This window comes from Schistocerca nitens, chromosome 7, assembly GCF_023898315.1.
Source record: "Schistocerca nitens isolate TAMUIC-IGC-003100 chromosome 7, iqSchNite1.1, whole genome shotgun sequence".
NCBI classification, from domain to species: domain Eukaryota; kingdom Metazoa; phylum Arthropoda; class Insecta; order Orthoptera; family Acrididae; genus Schistocerca; species Schistocerca nitens.
In genome coordinates, this window is record NC_064620.1 from 106,715,716 (window position 1) to 106,734,097 (window position 18,382).

Sequence of the window (18,382 nt, forward strand, 5' to 3'; positions counted from 1 at the left end):
TTCAATTTGTAGTTGTGTTAGGAGTGACATCACGGCAAGTTGATCTGCTACAAATTGCACATTACAGGCGGGACTTCTTATTGTTGTGGCTTCAATCTGAAGACTGGTGTGAGGCACCTGCCCATGCTACTTTACCCTGTGGAAGTCTCTTCATCTCCAAGTAACTATTACTACCTACATACTTCTGAATCTGTTTACTGTTTTCATCTCTTGGCCTCCCCTTTCCCTTCAGTACTAAATTGGTGACCCCTTGAAGTCCGAGAATGTTTACTATCAACCGATCCCTTCTTTTAGTCAAGTTATGACAAAAAATTTCTTTGCTTCCCAATTCTATTTGGCATCTCTTCATTAGCTATGTGATCTACTTGTTTAACCTTCAGCATTCTCCTGTAGTACCACATTTCTTAGGCTTCTATTCTCTTCTTGTCTACACTGTTTATCACTCTTATTTCACTTCCACTTGAAACTACACTCCACAAAAATATTTTCAAAAAGGCTTCCTATATTTAATGTTAACAAAACTCTCTTCTTCAGAAACGCTTTTCTTGCCATTGCCACTTACTCAACATTTTATATCCTCTCTACTTCAGCCATCAAAAGTTGTGTCCCTTCTCAAATAGCAAAATACATCTACTACTTTTAGTGTCTTGTTTCCTAATCTAACTCCTTCAGCATCATCTGATTTAATCTGGCTACATTCATTATCCTTTTTTTTTTTGCTTTTGTTGCTATTCATCTATTCACCTTTCAAGACACTGTCCACTCTGTTCTGCTGCTCTTCCAACTCTTCTGCTGCCTCTGACAGAATTACGTTGTCACTGCAAACAACGAAGTTTTTACTTCTTTTCTCTGGACTAATTCCTACTCCAAATTTTGCTTTGCTCTCCTTTACTGCTTGCTCATTGTACATACTGTATAACATTGGGTATAGGCTACAACCCTGTCTCACGCCCTTCTGAACCACTGCTCCCCTTTTATGTCCCTTGACTCTTGAAATTGCCACCTGGTTTCAATACAAGTTGTAAATAACCTTTCATTCTCTGTGTCATACCCCTATTACCATCCATCAGAATTTCAAAGAGTATTCCAGTCAACATTGTCAAAATCTTTCTCTACATCTACAAATGGTATAAGCCTTGGTTTGCCTTCTCTTAACGTACCTTCTAAGAGAAGTCATAATTTCAGTACTGCCTCGTTTGTTCCAACATTTCTCTCTAATCCAAACTGATCTTCCCCAAGGTAAGCTTCTACCTGCTTTTTTTATTCTTCTGTACATAATTCGTGTTAGTATTTTGCAACAATGACTTATTAAACTGTTAGTTCAGAAATATTCACATTTGTTAGCAACTGATTTCTTTGAAATTAGAATTTGCCATATATAGACTGGGAGTCACAAACGTTCATAAAGGGTGGCAGGGACAAAGAATCCAGTGAAATTTTTTTAAGTGCTTTATCTGAAAACTACCTTGAGCAGTTAAACAGAGAACCGACTCGTGGCACTAACATATTAGACCTTCTGGTGACAAACAGAACTGAACTAAGAAACTTCCTGGCAGATTAAAACTGTATGCCCAACCGAGACTCGAACTCGGGACCTTTGCCTTTCGCGGGCAAGTGCTCTACCAGCTGAGCTACCGAAGCACGACTCACGCCCGGTACTCACAGCTTTACTTCTGCCAGTACCTCGTCTTCCTCCGCCAGGAAGTTTCATATCAGCGCACACTCCGCTGCAGAGTGAAAATCTCATTCTAGAACTGAACTATTTGAAACAGTTAATGCAGAACAGGGAATCAGCGATCATAAAATGGTCACTGCATCGATGATTCCAGCAGTAAATAGAAATATTAAAAAAGGTAGGAAGATTTTTCTGTTTAGCAAAAGTGACAAAAAGCAGATATCAGAGTACCTGATGGCTCAACTCCAAAGTTTTGTCTCAAGTACAGATAGTGTTGAGGATCAGTGGACAAAGTTCAAAACCATCATACAATATGCGTTAGATGAGTATGTGCCAAGCAAGATGGTAATAGATGGAAAAGAGCCACCGTGGTACAACAACCGAGTTAGAAAACTGCTGCGGAAGCAAAGAGAACTTCACAGCAAACATAGCCAAAGCCTTGCAGACAAACAAAAATTACGCGAAGCGAAATGTAGTGTGAGGAGGGCTATGCGAGAGGCATTCAATGAATTCGAAAGTAAAGTTCTATGTACTGACTTGGCAGAAAATCCTAAGAAATTTAGGTCTTATGTCAAAGCGGTACGTGGATCAAAACAAAATGTCCAGACACTCTGTGACCAAAATGGTACTGAAACAGAGGATGACAGACTAAAGGCCGAAATACTAAATGTCTTTTTCCAAATCTGTTTCACAGAGGAAGACTGCACTGTAGTTCCAACTCTAGATTATCGCACAGATGTCAAAATGGTAGATATCAAAATAAGACGACATAGGGATAGAGAAACAATTAAAATCGCTCAAAAGAGGGATGGTCGCTGGACCTGATGGGATACCAGTCCGATTTTACACAGAGTATGCGAAGGAACTCGCTCCCCTTCTTGCAGCGGTGTACCATAGGTCTCTAGAAGAGCGTAGCGTTCCAAAGGATTGGAAAAGGGCACAGGTCATCCCCGTTTTCAAGAAGGGACGTCGAACAGATGTGTAGAACTATAGACCTGTAAAGTCTATCAGTTTTAGAATTTTGGAACACGTATTATGTTCGAGTATAATGACTTTTCTGGAGACTAGAAATCTACTCTGTAGCAATCAGCATAAGTTTCGAAAAAGACGATCGTGTGAAACCCAGCTTGCGCTATTCGTCCACGAGACTCAGAGGGCCATAGACACGTGTTCCCAGGTAGATGCTGCGTTTCTTGACTTTCATAAGGTGTTTGATACAGTTCCCCACAGTCGTTTAATGAACAAAGTAAGAGCATATGGACAATCAGACCAATTGTGTGATTGGATTGAAGAGTTCCTAGACAACAAAACGCAGCATGTCATTCTCAATGGAGAGAAGTCTTCCGAAGTAAGAGTGATTTCGGGTGTGCCGCAGGGGAGTGTCGTAGGACCGTTGCTATTCACAATATACATTAATGATCTTGTGGATGACATCGGAAGTTCACTGAGGCTTTTTGCGGATAATGCTGTGGTATATCAAGAGGTTGTAACAATGGAAAATTTTACTGAAATGCAGGAGGATCTGCAGCAAATTGACGCATGGTGCAGGGAATGGCAACTGAATCTCAATGTAGATAAGTGTAATGTGCTGCGAATACATAGAAAGAAAGATCCCTTATCATTTAGCTACAATATAGCAGGTCAGCAACTGGAAGCAGTTAATTCCACAAATTATCTGGGAGTACGCATTAGGAGTGATTTAAAACGGAATGATCATATAAAGTTGATCGTCGGTAAAGCAGATGCCAGACTGAGATTCATTGGAAGAATCCTAAGGAAATGCAATCCGAAAACAATAGATAAACTCCAGTGGAAGACTCTGCAGGAGAGACGCTCAGTTGCTCGGTACGGGCTTTTGTTGAAGTTTCGAGAACATACCTTCACCGAGGAGTCAAGCAGTATATTGCTCCCTCCTACGTATATCTCACGAAGAGACCATGAGGATAAAATCAGAGAGATTAGAGCCCACACAGAGGCATACCGACAATCCTCCTTTCCACGAACAATACGAGACTGGAATAGAAGGGAGAACCGATAGAGGTACTCAAGGTACCCTCCGCCACACACAGTCAGGTGGCTTGCGGAGTATGGATGTAGATTGTTATATTCTCGAAGTAAGAGGGTATTTTCACCTGTCTCAAATCTTGCACACCTGATGGAAGAGTTTTATAAAGGCTGGTTCTACCAAGGCTGTCAATAGTTCTGATGTAATGTTATCTCTTCCCAGGGCCCTTGTTTTGACATAGGTCTTTCAGTGCTCTGTTAAATTCTTCTGGCATCATCACATCTCCCACCTATCTTCGTCTACGTCCTCTTCCATTTCTATAATATTTCCATTAAGTACATCTCCCTCATATAGATCCTCTATATACGCCTTTCATCTTTCCCTTCTTTGCTTAGGAGCAGTTTTCTACCTGAGCTCTTGCTATTCATACAGCTGCTTCTCTTTTCTCTGAAGGTCTCTGTAATTGTCCTGTAGCCTGTGTATCTTTCTACTAGTGAAATATACTTCTTGTGGTATCACATACCTGTACCACACCACGGGCATCAAAGCTGTCAAGTTTCCATCAGACACCAATAGTGACCGTGCAGGATCCAGCGGACCCAAGGGAGCATTCCCACTGAGCCATGCCTCCAGCGGCTCTAGACGACGAGCTCTCCCTGCCGCCGCGAAATAGGATGGCCAGCGGCAGACACACAGCCTACTCGCACTCAAGAGTCACTTCGCTACGTGGCGCTATGCAGATGCCGCCTAGTCACGGCTCCGACACCATAGTTCGTGCTTTAGTTCAGAGAGCCTCATCTTTGTTGATATAGTGATAGCTGAACTATTTCTTGCTGCATGATTTGTAATAAGTCTTCATATGCTAGGAAAAATATAAGTTAAGTAAATCTTCTGTTTACTGTGTTAACTTGTTTGCTAATCATTTCTGCTCCTGCCTGGCTTTCCTATGATGCCCGCTGCCGAACAACTTGCCTGCCCACCTCTCCTTACCATTCCGTATGACATCTTACACAACACTTCTAAATCCTTACATATGTTCTCTAGCCATTCCTGCTTATCAATTTCACTTATCCTGTCAGTCTCATACTTGAGATGTTTGTACTGCCTGAAGCCTGCTTCATTTACTGCATTTTTATATTCTCTCCTTTCATCAATTAAGTACTACGTTACCCAAGTATTTATGGGTAATGTTTCTGAATAATGAGATATCAGTCCCCTCCCCTCTCTTCACTGGTGATGTGCTCCTGAAATATGGAAGGGAAAAGAGAAGGCGGTAAGTAGACCAAGATCATTCCACAGTCATCACACTGCACAGTATATTCTTCACTATCGTTTAAAATTAAAGGCACTAATCAGACATTTCTGATCAACATCTAATTACACTTCAAATAAAGCAAGAGAAAAGCTATATTAGGAGTTGGAAACAAATGTGGTATCCCACAAGGTTCAGTATTGCGTCGACTTTACTTACTACAGATTTACCATAAACTGTAATGTTCCCGCTCACACAAGGATACTGCTACAGGAATTAAACACAGCCATTCCTCAGACACTCAAGATAGCAGAGACACAGGGTTACAACATTAAACTGATTAACTCAATCTTATAAAAACTTATATGACACAATCCCAAACACATTATTACTTATTACAGAGAGAAATGGGCATACACTGCAAAATTTTTCATTAGGAAATTCCTAAGAACCAAAGTGGCTAAGAAACTGAGATGACACCAACAAATGGACAAATAAAAAAAAATGTGACTTGGCATTCAGAAGTCTCTTATTATGACTTGAAGTTAGGAGTATTTGTGTATTTCAAGATAGTACTGTTTTACAGCATAACCATCACAAGATATGCAGCTAATGCAAATGCAATATTTATTTTACAGAGGTGTGCAGAAATAATATTAATGCAAGCCGGTAACACTACCTCTTCAGAGACCTTGCAATTCTCAGTCATGTGTTAGCATTTTGTTACTTAATGTACTTGGGTTACCATGAGCCTGCAATGGGTTCTTCTAACACGTAACGTATAATTTGGCTCATTTCAAATCCCTGGAAGCTTGGTCTCCTTCATGAAGGGATGTAGAGAAAGTAGAGGGAGTAATTGCAGCTCACAGGAGGCCAAAGTTCCTGACACAAGAGACAGAAGTATCGTGCAGTGGCTTGACTCTTCCCACATCCTTTAAGGCTCTCCACAATGAGATTTACAGTACTTGTTGTAGAATTATCAAATAAATGAATCTCCAAGTGTGACCCTCACAAGGTAGATGGCGGACACTATTAGAGAGGCACTGTGCATCATAGAGGTATGTTGTTGAAATTCTGAGAGCTTAATTCCAAGAAGAGTAACAGTATTTTTGCTTCCTCCCACACATTTCTCATTAAATGACCACATCACATTAAGTCAGAAAAATTCAAACTTACATGGAAGCCTATCAATGAAAGACAAACCCAGACTGTGTGCTTATGCTATGTATCAGTGTCACTAGAAACAGTGGGTAGTGATAAGACCACTATACTGTGTTTAAAATCAGTAGCGACTCTTGACATTTGGCTCACCGGAGGGCACATGACACCGTCACCCAGGTAACACCAATGGCGAGCCAGCTTTCCCAACCACGCCACCAGCAGTTCGGTTGGTAAAGCACCCCAGCTGCCACGCCATGGATAAACACTAACACGTCGCGCCATGCATAGCTGCACCTACGTACATTAGCTCTCATTGTAAAGTGAGGTTTTCTGGTGCTAATAAGTGTTCTGCAGTAATCACGTATTGAACTAGTGTTTTATGTTGGTGTCACATTAACAAGGACAGTGGAGCAAGTCTGAACATGAGATTCACAATAAAAGTGGTCGTCCAAGAACATGTTCACTGGGTGTGAAGACAATGTTGTGCTAAATAATGTTCCTCCAAATTTGACAATGGGTCATTCCATGTCAGTCCAACCAGGGGCTCCAGCTCATAGTCTCAGATTTGACTGAAATTCAGTACACTAATTCCAACACATGTAGAACACTCGTGTACAAAGTATTAGTTCCAGAATTGTTATGAGTTGTGAAAGAAGGTGGCGTGACCCGGAAATTGCAACCTGCATCTGGCAATCTATCTTCAGACCCAACTTCAGATCTTAATAACTTTGGAACTATTCCACAGAGTCCAGTGAAATTTTTACAAGCCAGTAACATCTATTTAGATGAACACACTCCATGAATCAAAACACCAACAACATATTTCTGAGGGAAAATAAATTCCAAAATGTGATTTAAAAAATGTAATACGTTAAAAGGTACATACATATTGTAGGTGCCCTCTATGCAAAATATAATTCACTCAAAAGGGTATTTTTTTTTTTTTTTTTTTTTTTTGTAAGCTTAATGTGGCCTAAACACACACCGAACTCATCATACCCATATCAGTCACAAAACTGAGATACATGCACAAGAAAATACAAAAATTTGAAAAATTACCTGAAAAACAGGGATTTTTGAAGTGTGGTAGCACAAAAGGGACAAGTGGTATCCAAGCCAAATTTCACACACTGCATAAGTAGACCATAATGATGTTGTTGTTGTGGTCCTCAGTCCTGAGACTGGTTTGATGCAGCTCTCCAACCATAATGATATATATCTCAAAATTTCTGCATGTTATTGCAAGATATTTGTGTACAATGGAAGGTGACAGATGTACTTGGTGATGTGGCCATTGCTCCACAACACAATTTTGTAAAAACATATCGTAAACTGTTCTGCCTCTTCTTATCCTCTCCCACAACTGTTTTAATCACCAAGCAACAACATATTGACAGATTAACACAACCTATCATTAATGTTTACTGCACCTTAACTGCTAAAAACCAGTCGATTGTGAGTGGCAAATTGTACTGACTTCCTGACACTGTGATAGGAACTGGAACTGTCATAAGAATATGTTCAAAAGGAATCCAACACCTGTCTGCCAAACGTGGCCAATGAAATGATCTTGTTGGTCCTGCTGGTGTCATGAAGTTCACAAGTACATCACCTTCTGCTTCACAGCACTCTGCAACACATCCTAAGTACCATTTGCCATCATAAACAGTAACAACATAGCAACCTGGTTGTATGTTGCTGCTTTTGCTTCTGAATCCTGAGTCAGACACACTGTGAAGACACATGTGCGTGAACCTATAGTTATAACTGGACAGTCTGCTCCTCTGCACATTGTCAGAGTCGGCTGGAGAGAAGTTATGATGGCTCCTTGTGCCTGCAACAGTTTTAACGTATTCTAGTCTGCTTTTTAGCAACTCTTCGACTGATTTCACCTCATCTTTCAAAACAGAATGATTTTATGCCAGAAATATTTTTCTGTACCCAGGTAAATAATTGAAGAGGTGTTAGAATGTGATCTTCTGTAGGGTGCTGCAGACTAGCTCGTGATGCCATGCATGGTAGCACCAATACCATCACATACATTTTTCCCATGACTTGTTGTGAAAAAATTCCATTCTGCGTGAATCTGAAAATCACGGTAAAGCGTGCATAAATTTTGAGATTTTTACAGTTTTTGTACTGACTAGTTGCCCAATCACTGAAGTATTTTGCAAAATGTATGTAAGGCAGCTTGTTTTTCACATATGCCATGATAGTGCGAATGTAGGTATGAACTGCAATGGCATCATGAATTAAACAGTCACTAAAAACGCACAGGTTCGTGACATCACCTGATTCACCTCTATAGTAAATCGCAAATGGCTGGAGAGTTGCTTGACTATTGTCCCGATGATATCCTTGGATGGCATCTTGGACTATAAATGCATAATTTCCAGAAAAGTCTAGTATTACTACAATTTCATCTTGTTTCAAATTATCCTTACAAAACTGGAGATAAGCCGATTGTGTTGTTGCCGTGTGTGGTCAGTTTGTCCATTTTTTGACAACACATTTCAACAAAATCTGCCACTGTACTTTGCTTTGTTTCAAGACTTGTGCGATCCATGTGTGTCCACTGTTTATAAGAAACAAGTTCATCCGTCATCCATAAGGAGTTCACCATGCAGTTTGTTATTCATGTGTTCTGCAAGATTTGCCTTACCAGGAAACTTTTCACACCTGTGTATCATGCACTGGTAGGAACTGATGTCACACACTAGCAGCTTCATTGCACCTTTGTAATACAGACCAGAATCCTTTATAGCAGCAAACATCAGCTTAGCATTTTGATGGGTCTCACATACACAAACATTGTGTGTGCCCCTTGCACTTACAAGCACAACCCATTTTGGCCGAAGATTGAAAAAAGATGATAAACTTACTTTGGTATTGGGATACTTTTCCTTGAATTCTACATATAGTTCTGATATGTTGCATAGCAACAGTTTTTTTGCATATGTACACATACATTTCCCATTTTCACCTTTACACAATCTTTTTTTCCAGGCATTATTCGGCTGTAGTCATTATTTTCATAAAACTCCGACACTAGCACCTTTATTTCTGAACTTAACTGCTTATCCTGAGCCTACTGAAGTTGTGGAAGCACTCCTTGGGTTGCTTTTATTTTCCTTGCTTGCTTTACCATATATGTAGAAACATTAAATTCCTTTGCAGTGTAGCCAATAGACCAGCTGGAAGATACAAGGGTAAGAACAGCTACTTTTTCCTGGCGTGCGGATATGGCACATTTTTCTTTCAAATCATGCACAATTTTGTCCAAATCAGAGCATATCTGGCATGATTTCTGTTCCTTTGGAGCAGATAGTTCTTCCTCTCCCATAATTAGTGTGTCAGCTATTTTGTGTTTTAATTCCATTTGAGCTTCTTGTAGTTTTCTACTACCATAGCTGGGCCTGTCTCTTTTCCCAACTTTGTGTGTCTTCATGGGAGACAAACCAAGAGCAGTCACTGAAGTATTTAATTGCTCATCCGCTGTGGTTGTAGGTGGCTGATACTCTTCCATCACTGTCATGTAAATTATCAGAATATTCTTCATTTTTTAGCAGTGTAACACACCTTGAACATAACTTTTGTCCTGGTTTCATGTTAAGTCCCATGCACTGATTCACTTACAATACTGATCTTATATCAATTTCTCTGAGGCTACACTTCACTGTCTTCTTAAGAATCAGAAATGGATCAAAACAACTTCTTTGTAGGAGAGAATACTTATCCAGAAACACTTTCATATGATGGTAAACACTAAAGTTTCCTGGAACCGTACTTCTTGTGCCCACATGCTGTATCCCGGATCTCCATAGCAACAAATCTTGGTCCGATTCATCCAGATCATACAGTACAAAGCGAATGCCACATTTTGTTCCGTATGTTGTTTTATGACATTCAGATGCTTGTGCTCTACCAATACTGCAACTTAATTGAATAAAAGCACCACTAGTACACTCTTCTGCCTCCATACTGACTTTCCACAACAGTACTGACCAGTCTGAACTAGAATCTTAAAAACCTGAGTAATCTGTAATTGTTGCTTGTTTCCTCTGTTGTTCCTCCCTAGCAATGACTCATTCTGTCCCTGAAAATTACCATTGTTTAACTTTTGTTGCCTAATGGTTCCCAACAATTGCTGCAGCTTTATCTGAAACAAGCTGTCTGCATCATCACTATTACTTGCTAAATCGTGTTAAAAGAAACGTAACCGAATACATCCCTGTCAACTTTTATTGTACACAAATGCCTTGCAATAACAATTTGAAACTGAGCCACATATTATATTATGGTCTACTTATTCAGTGTTTGAAATTTGGCTTTGATATCACTTGTCCCTTTTGTGCTACCACACTTAGAAAATCCATGTTTTTCAGGTAATTTTTCAAATTTTTGTATTTTCGTGTGCATGTATCTCAGTTTTGTGACTGATATGGGTATGATGAGTTCGGTGTGTGTTTAGGCCACATTAAGCTTACAAAAAAAAAAAAAAAAAAAAAAAAAAAAAAAAAAAAAAAATACCCTTTTGCGTGAATTATATTTGGCATAGAGGGCACCTACAATATGTACCTTTTAACGTATTACATTTTTTAATCACATTTTGGAATTTGTTATTTTCCCTCAGAAATATGTTGTTGGTGCTTTGATTCATGGAGTGTGTTCTCTAAATAGATGTTACTGGCTTGCAAAAACTTCACTGGACTCTGTGGAATAGTTCCAAAGTTATTAAGACCTGAAGTTGGGTCTGAAGATAGATTGCCAGATGCGGGTAGCAATTTCTGGGTCGCGCCACCTTCTTTCACAAGCCATAATTCTGGAACTAATTGACAGGGAAACTTTAAAATTTTGTACACGAGTGTTCCACACTTGGTAGCATTGGAGTGCTAAATTTCAGCCAAATCTGAGATTATCAGCTGGAACATTTTCTCAAACTGGTTGAATTGATATGGAATGACCCCAATAGTAATGGACAATGCACCGTTCCACTCTAATGTGATAAAATGGTTCAAATGGCTCCCCTAGAACTTAGAACTACTTAAACTTAACTAACCTAAGGACATCACACACATCCATGCCCGAGGCATGATTCAAACGTGCGACCGTAGTGGTCATGCGGTTTCAGACTGTAGCGCCTAGAACTACTCGGCAACTCCGGACGGCAAAGAAATGTTCTGTTTGATAAAGGTGAACACAACTTGTGTAAGGGAAAGTTAATGGAACTTCTGCACAAGCAAAACACTCCACGCTGCCAGGTAAATGAACTGGCTGGTGCTAAAGGGCATAGTTGAATCAGGTTTCCTCCATATCATACTCATTTAAATCTGACTGAGAATATATGAGCCTAGGTGAACAGTAATGTGGCTAAGGAGACATGTATTCACGAAGGAGTATTGAGTAATAAGTAATTCTCTTGTGCCATGTCTGAACACAGCAGAGCTGTGCACTACCATTTAATGCAGCTGAAATTTTAACAGGATCATAAAACAGTGTGTCATTAAAGTAACAACTGAGAGCAGGATAGGTCAATAGTTATGAGAAAGCCCATTCTAAAGATTAAAACAAACTTTTAACTTCTTCACTTGTACTATTGCAAAACCCACAGCAAATCTTGTTTCACCAGCTACTGATGGTCCTAAAATGTCAACATTATTTTATCTAAAAAACTGTTGAGTATCGCGGCAGATATGGAAGTTTCACGTATCTCTCATTCGGCAAAATACTCTCCTTTGAGTGGTATAATCTGCCAAAATCTTGGTATCACAAACCATTTATGAGACACAAGGGATTTATTAATATTTTATACTGGCTTTTTTACTGGTGTGCTTGTTCATGATTGAGTGCTTTACATACATTCCATTTTCTTGACATTCGAGACAGACAGCGATATCCTTCCAATTTTAAAGAACAGTTCAATATATTATCTAAATTTCACATGCATCTACATATAATCTAACACACACCAGATGCAAATTCAAGGCTACTCATATTTTTCACTAATAACTAAGAATCTGTTACTGTACTTTCCCTAACACTAAAATATCACATTAACTGTGACCATCAACGAAATGATAGGCAGTTCATCATGAAGCTAACGAATAAAGGTATAACGTGCAAGAATCAGAGCTTATTTGCGAATAATTTCTTTACGATTGTTTGATAAGACTGCAGTTAGGTCGGCTGGCTGTTCAGGCAGTCAAGCAAGCTTGACAGGCCAACATTCAGCACCCACTGGCACCCACACTACCACCATTCTCTGTATACTCAACTGCCAGAAGTCGCAACTAATTTTAAACGCACTATAATCACACCAAGCCAAAATGTTAGCTTCAGGCATGTTCATTCCACTCCACTTTTACACATTTCCTCATATTTTGAATGGCAATTTTCTGAGAGGCAGAACACAACTTTGGTACTGAAAGATACCCATTACTAAGGATCATATTTTCAATATCCTGCCAGCAGCCATAACAAAAATTTTATTGGAGCATTCTTCGAACAAACCATGTTTCAGAAACTGAAGTCAAAAAAACGGTTGAAAAATTGTTAGGACTGATTTTTTCATCCCAACTTTGCCAATAAGTAGTACAAAAACCATAAAAGACACTTTAAATATTAATAGAATGCTGAGAAAAATGTTTTACATAATCCACCTATTCCCTCACGTAACTATTAGATTCAACTTTGTAGTTCACACACAGATATTTCTAAAACTTTTGGCTTTCTGTATTTTGAACTCAAAATTCAACAGTTTTGGTTGTATTTCACAGGAACATCTGTTCACTATTTCATTCAAACTGGGGATAGCACCTACTAAACTTATGAAGTCATACGTAATATTAGAAGCAATAGATGTATGTATTATTTCTAACAAATTATGTTTAACATTAAATCTGAATCGGGAAAATCTTCAGTGCAGTAATATGATTTGCACAGACGTGCTCTAAACATCTTTGTTTAATGATACATGGCTACAATAGTCTAAGAATTGTCATATGCATTTCAACATATGCAGATGTCTGTGATAAGTTTATTATTAATTGATTAGATTAGATTAGGTGCAGTTCTTGTACAATAGACCCAAAAAATGAGACAATTCTCGTGGGTGTAGAAAATGTCAGAAAGTATAATAAAACATCTAAAGTAATACTTACTACAATGATCATTTGTTTGGAGACTGTCAAACTAGGTGAACACAATATAGTAAACTGGAACAGCTAATATTTACAGAATTATTACACTGTCACAGTGAAACATTGTTATGCAGCCATAACAAAATACCTAATCTTGGCTGCCGTGACAAAGTGCTGTCAAAACTGAAATCAGACAGACATTTTTACTTAAGCTTGCTCAACAGTCTCTGTTAAGATATTCATCTATAGAGTAGAAGGAGTTGCCTGAATCCAAGTTTTTAATGGTTGCTGGCAATTTATAGAAAATGCATGTTCCTGAATATTGGACCCCTTTTTGGACCAAGGTAAGTGATTGTAGGTCTTTATGTAGATTCTTATTCCTAGTATTGATACTACATATCGAGCTACTGGCAGTAAATAAAGATATTACTTGCAGCAAATTTCATAAAGAAATAAATATACCGAGAAGTAGTAGTTAGAGTACAAAGTTCCTTAAACAGGTTTCTACAGGATGTTCGTGAACTTACACCACAAATGATTCTTATTACACACTTTTGCCACTAAGAACTTATGTTCGGTTTGATAAGTTGCCCCAAAATATGATCCTGTATGACATAACAGAATGAAAGTGAGCAGTGTATACAAGTTTTTTTTTTATTATATTTATATCTCCTACCTCTGACATCATTCTCACTTTAAAAAAACAGAAATGTTTAGGTGCTTAAGTAATTATGTGGTATGTCCTTCCCAACTGAATTTATAATCGAGTTGTAATACCAGTAATTTAACACTGTCAACCTCTTCAATCTGCTTGTCTTCATATGTTACACACGCTGGAGGAAAATCTCTTACAGGTTCTGAACAGCATATAGTGGGTCTTTTCAAAGTTTAATGAGAGTGAATTAGCTTTAAACCATTTATTAATGTCAATGAAAATCTGATTAGACCCTATTTCTAAATTTGTACTTTACTTGCAACTTACAGCAGTGTTTGTATCATCTGCAAACAAAACAAATTTAGCATCTGGCAATGTAACAGACGAGAGGTCATTAATGTACACAAGAAAAAGCAATGTACCCAAGATGGAACCTTGAGGACCACCACATGTAATTAATTCCCAATCAGATTAAGACTGACTGCTTACTGTACAACTATATCGTAACTACACCCTTTGTTAATTAGATAAGACTCAAACCATTTTGCAGCACTGCTGGCGACACTGTAACATTCTAATTTACGTAAGAGAATGGTGTGGGTCACACAGTCAAAAGCTTTTGACAGGTCACAGAAAATGCCAGTAGCCTCTAATCTATTATCTAATGAATTAAGTAAGAAATTCAAACTGTGACTTGGACAATATATTACTTGCAGTCAGATGCTTAAGGCCACACTTGAACCCAACCTTTTCCAACATTTTTGAGAAAGCCAGAAAAAGTGAAATTTGTTGATAGTATCTCTTTACCCCCCCCCCCCCCTTTTTGTGAACAGTCTTCAGGTCAGCATATTTTAGGCTGTCTGGAAATGTTCTGCTGATGAGAGATTAATTACACAAATAGCTGAACAAAGAGCTCAACTCACATGAGCACTCTTTCATTAACTTCATTGATACGTTATAATAATAATATTATTTTATTGTCGTTAAGCTTACAGAAGCAATAGACAACATCAAATAACAAAATACAAACAAAATTATATGCACAAGTTATACACACAATATTACAAAAGTTTTATAAATAGTCAATACACAGGAGATACAATATATAAGGTGAGGTAGTATAACCAAATCAATCAGAATGTACCAGAACAAAATACAGGAAAAAGTCAGAATACAGAGTACCAAGACAGGAAAAAACATACTAGAATACGTATATTTTAAGGATTTTATGATGGACGAGTGTAATTTCCATTTTACTGAGGTTATTTATGAAGACTGATCTCATACTCCACTGCACTGTTCAACGAACCTGAAAACCCTAAGCTGTCAGTAACAGAAATGAAATACTGTAAGAGGTTTGCAACTCTACGTACACTTGTAACCAAAGTCTCATTTATTTTTAGTTATATTTGTTACTCTTCTTTTACCGGAGTGTTTGTTAGGATTGCAGTACATGCTCGTTTCCTTCCTCGTCTAGTTGTGTGAGCTGCTGCCTTAGGGTGTGGTCTGATATCTTCAAAGGATCTGTATCTAATAGGGCTAGGTCTAATTCCAGAAGATGAAGGTGTTGATACTGAAACAAACTCTTTTGGAGAATCACAGATTTCCACAGATTGTAAGTGGTCTGTTGTATATGCAGACAAAAATACATAATCTGTAAATATATCAGAGTTAAATGGCCATATGCCTGAAACCCGAAAACCACTTATCACGTAGCTGGGTGTAAAAGCTTTAGGGAAATCTCTACCAAAAATCTCGAAGATATCATAGATATAGTTTTCCCTGGATGCGCTGTCATCCAGTCTCCTGCAGCAGAATTGTAATATGCCTTCAGTGGACCATACACTGACTTATCAAGGGGATGCATTTTATGGGATGTATGGGGAGGAATTGTCAAACGAGTAATTCCATTTTCTTTTGAAGAAAGGAAGAATTCCAAACTAATATGACTATCATGATTGTCCATGATGATAAGTGCTTTGTGTTTAGCACTGCATTTTACATATTTATGAAAATGTTTTAAAAATAAAACAAAATTATCAGCTGTCATCCAACCGCTGGAATGAGTGGAACCACTAACCACTGGTTCCAGGAGGAGCTCCATGCAGCACCCTATCCTGCAAGTTCACACGTGGAAAGATCATGAAAGGTGGAATGTGGTCTCCTATAGCATTTATTGCACATCATGCTGTCACAAGTTCACCCACTTGGCAGAAGTCACTTTTCCTACCTGTTTCTCTCCTCTTACAGCCACTATTTTTCCTGGTTTGAGGACTGTAGTAAGACCCGTTTCGCCTATGTTCCAAATAGATTCTGGTCCAAGAACTTCCCTAGTGATAATCCGGCAAAGATTATCAAAAAACTGTCTAACATTGTGTTTATTAAAGCTGCTTCCCCTGCTTATACTGGTTCCTTCTGGTGTACGAAGAGAAAGTTCAGGATGCCTTCTCATGAAACCTCGGAACGAGTCACTTCCAGCTTTGCCCTCTTTCTTCCAATTTTCAGGAATTTTCTTTTTATTTTCAGAAGACTATTGATATACAAATGCACGCACACTTTTTGCACGCAGGCCATGGTGTAATATGCTCGTCGTTTTCAAGTATTCACATAAAGAATTTTCCTCCACAGTTGAAAACACCTGAGACTTGTATGTAGAAGAATAAGAAATTTCAGTATCTTGACTTAACTGCTTCCTAACATAACGTTTTAAGGTCATTAGTGGGACTTGAAATTCCTTTGATGCTCCTCAGAAACTTTTTCCCCCCAAGGCATGCCATTACTGCAAGTTCCATACTTCCAGAGTAAATTTTTTTTCCTAGCTTTGACTCCCTCTTTCCTTTTATATGTAAGAGCCATAGTTCTGCAATATAAAGCAAAATTATGATACTTTTTGTTTTAATTTATTAAACCTAAGTTTCATTTTCACACATATTGTATAATTCAATGCGTTATATTACAATAAAATGTCTATATAATATCATTTGTTGGGTGTTGTATGTTTAACAATAATGTGACACCAGGAAAACAATTAAATCTTTGGGAAACATTTGAACAGGGACACTTGATTCCTGGATAAAGTCTCACGAAGTTCTTGAGGATCAAGTCTCCCCATAAGACACAACTAAACAAAATTGCTTCTGAATGCTCCCTAACCTACAATTAGCATTTATTTTCAGTTATACTTTATGCCTTAAAGTATGAACTTTTATAGGAAATAATTACCAGCATTATTTCTTACAGAATTAATATGTAAAAATAATTGGATTCACTTACCAAAATCAAAGTTAATTCGGTGAAAAATCTTTCTTTCCCTCTTACTGGACAGCAACAACAGATGCAGATGAAAATTACAACAATGGAAAGTGGATGGCAAGAAACACTGATGCCAACAAAAAAAATTTAATTCCCCGAAACGGCCAAAGTAATGAGAGGAACAAGTCTCCCCACTGATCAAGTCTCACCACCTTCCCCTACAGATTTCGCAAACGCAGCAATTCATACACGTGCCCATAAGGTCTCACAAATATACAGCCTCAGTAGAATATTACCATATGTTGATGCATCACTAAATAATATAACACTCTCGAAACAGAAGGAACATCATTTAGATATCTGTTCACCAACCATACTATACAGCTCACCGCATCCTGACAATTGCTGAATGGTCGCTAGTTAGAACTACTCAAAACAACCTTTCGCATTAAACAGTATTGTCTAGTCTAAGATTTTATAAAGACAGTACTGATGCAGTTACTATCAAGGCATCAATACAGGTAGTCATAAAAATTAAAATAATGTAATGGAGAAAACGAGGGAGGAGATACAAAGAATGTGCTAGTAATATAGTATATTACCTAATGCAATAATAAATGGGAGATAATTACCAATATTACTTGCGTCAACAGCTGTTAAATCCATTGCTAATTGTATAGGCACCAACAGATCTGCGTCCTGCAATCATTCAGACAACATTACAAAACAATGGAATTTTGTTACTGTTAAGTCAATCCTATAAAAATTAAGTTTCACATTCTTGTTGCTTACTTCTGTATCCTGCAAACTTCAAAGCTTCCCGAAACTGCAATAAACACAAAACTTTTGTGTTCTCCACAGTCAAATACTAATTATGGATAGAACACTTTACACACAAAGCTTAAAACGTTAACACAATGTCAGCTGCCAATTTGCTTCAATGTTATGCCAAACTGCGTTCTTTGTTCTTCCAACTAAAATATAAACTACAAATGTACAACGCGCCAAACTTTCGCGTACATGTTTCCAAAGATTAGCTTTAAAAGCTAAAGTCACCGTAAAGCTCTTCTTATCGATTTCTCCAAAATCGTTCGAACATCCTTGCAGTTCTCAAAAGTTTGCAACCACATGTATGAGATTTCAAATGTTAATTCACTGAATATTTCCATTCCCACTAGAATGACAACCGATACTCGATATACATTTTGAACGAACGGACCTTCAGCAAATTTCACAAAGCATT

The 18,382-nt window shown here is 38.1% G+C and overlaps 1 protein-coding gene across 3 annotated transcripts in view; it reads right to left on the reverse strand.

Annotated features, from left to right (window-relative positions):
- LOC126194995 (lymphoid-specific helicase-like) overlaps nt 1-18,178 on the reverse strand; it is a 152,230-nt gene extending 134,052 nt beyond the window's left edge. For 2 of the 3 annotated variants that reach the window (XM_049933414.1, XM_049933412.1), the window contains exons 1-2: nt 17,932-18,178; nt 17,772-17,838 (exon numbers count right to left, since the gene is read on the reverse strand). In XM_049933414.1, the coding sequence (XP_049789371.1) occupies nt 17,772-17,805 (34 nt within the window). In that variant the 5' untranslated portion in view covers nt 17,806-17,838; nt 17,932-18,178. Of the gene's footprint in view, nt 1-17,771; nt 17,839-17,916 lie in introns of all 3 variants that reach the window. The other variant, XM_049933413.1, reaches the window with a different exon arrangement.
- Between the last annotated feature and the right edge of the window lie 204 nt (nt 18,179-18,382).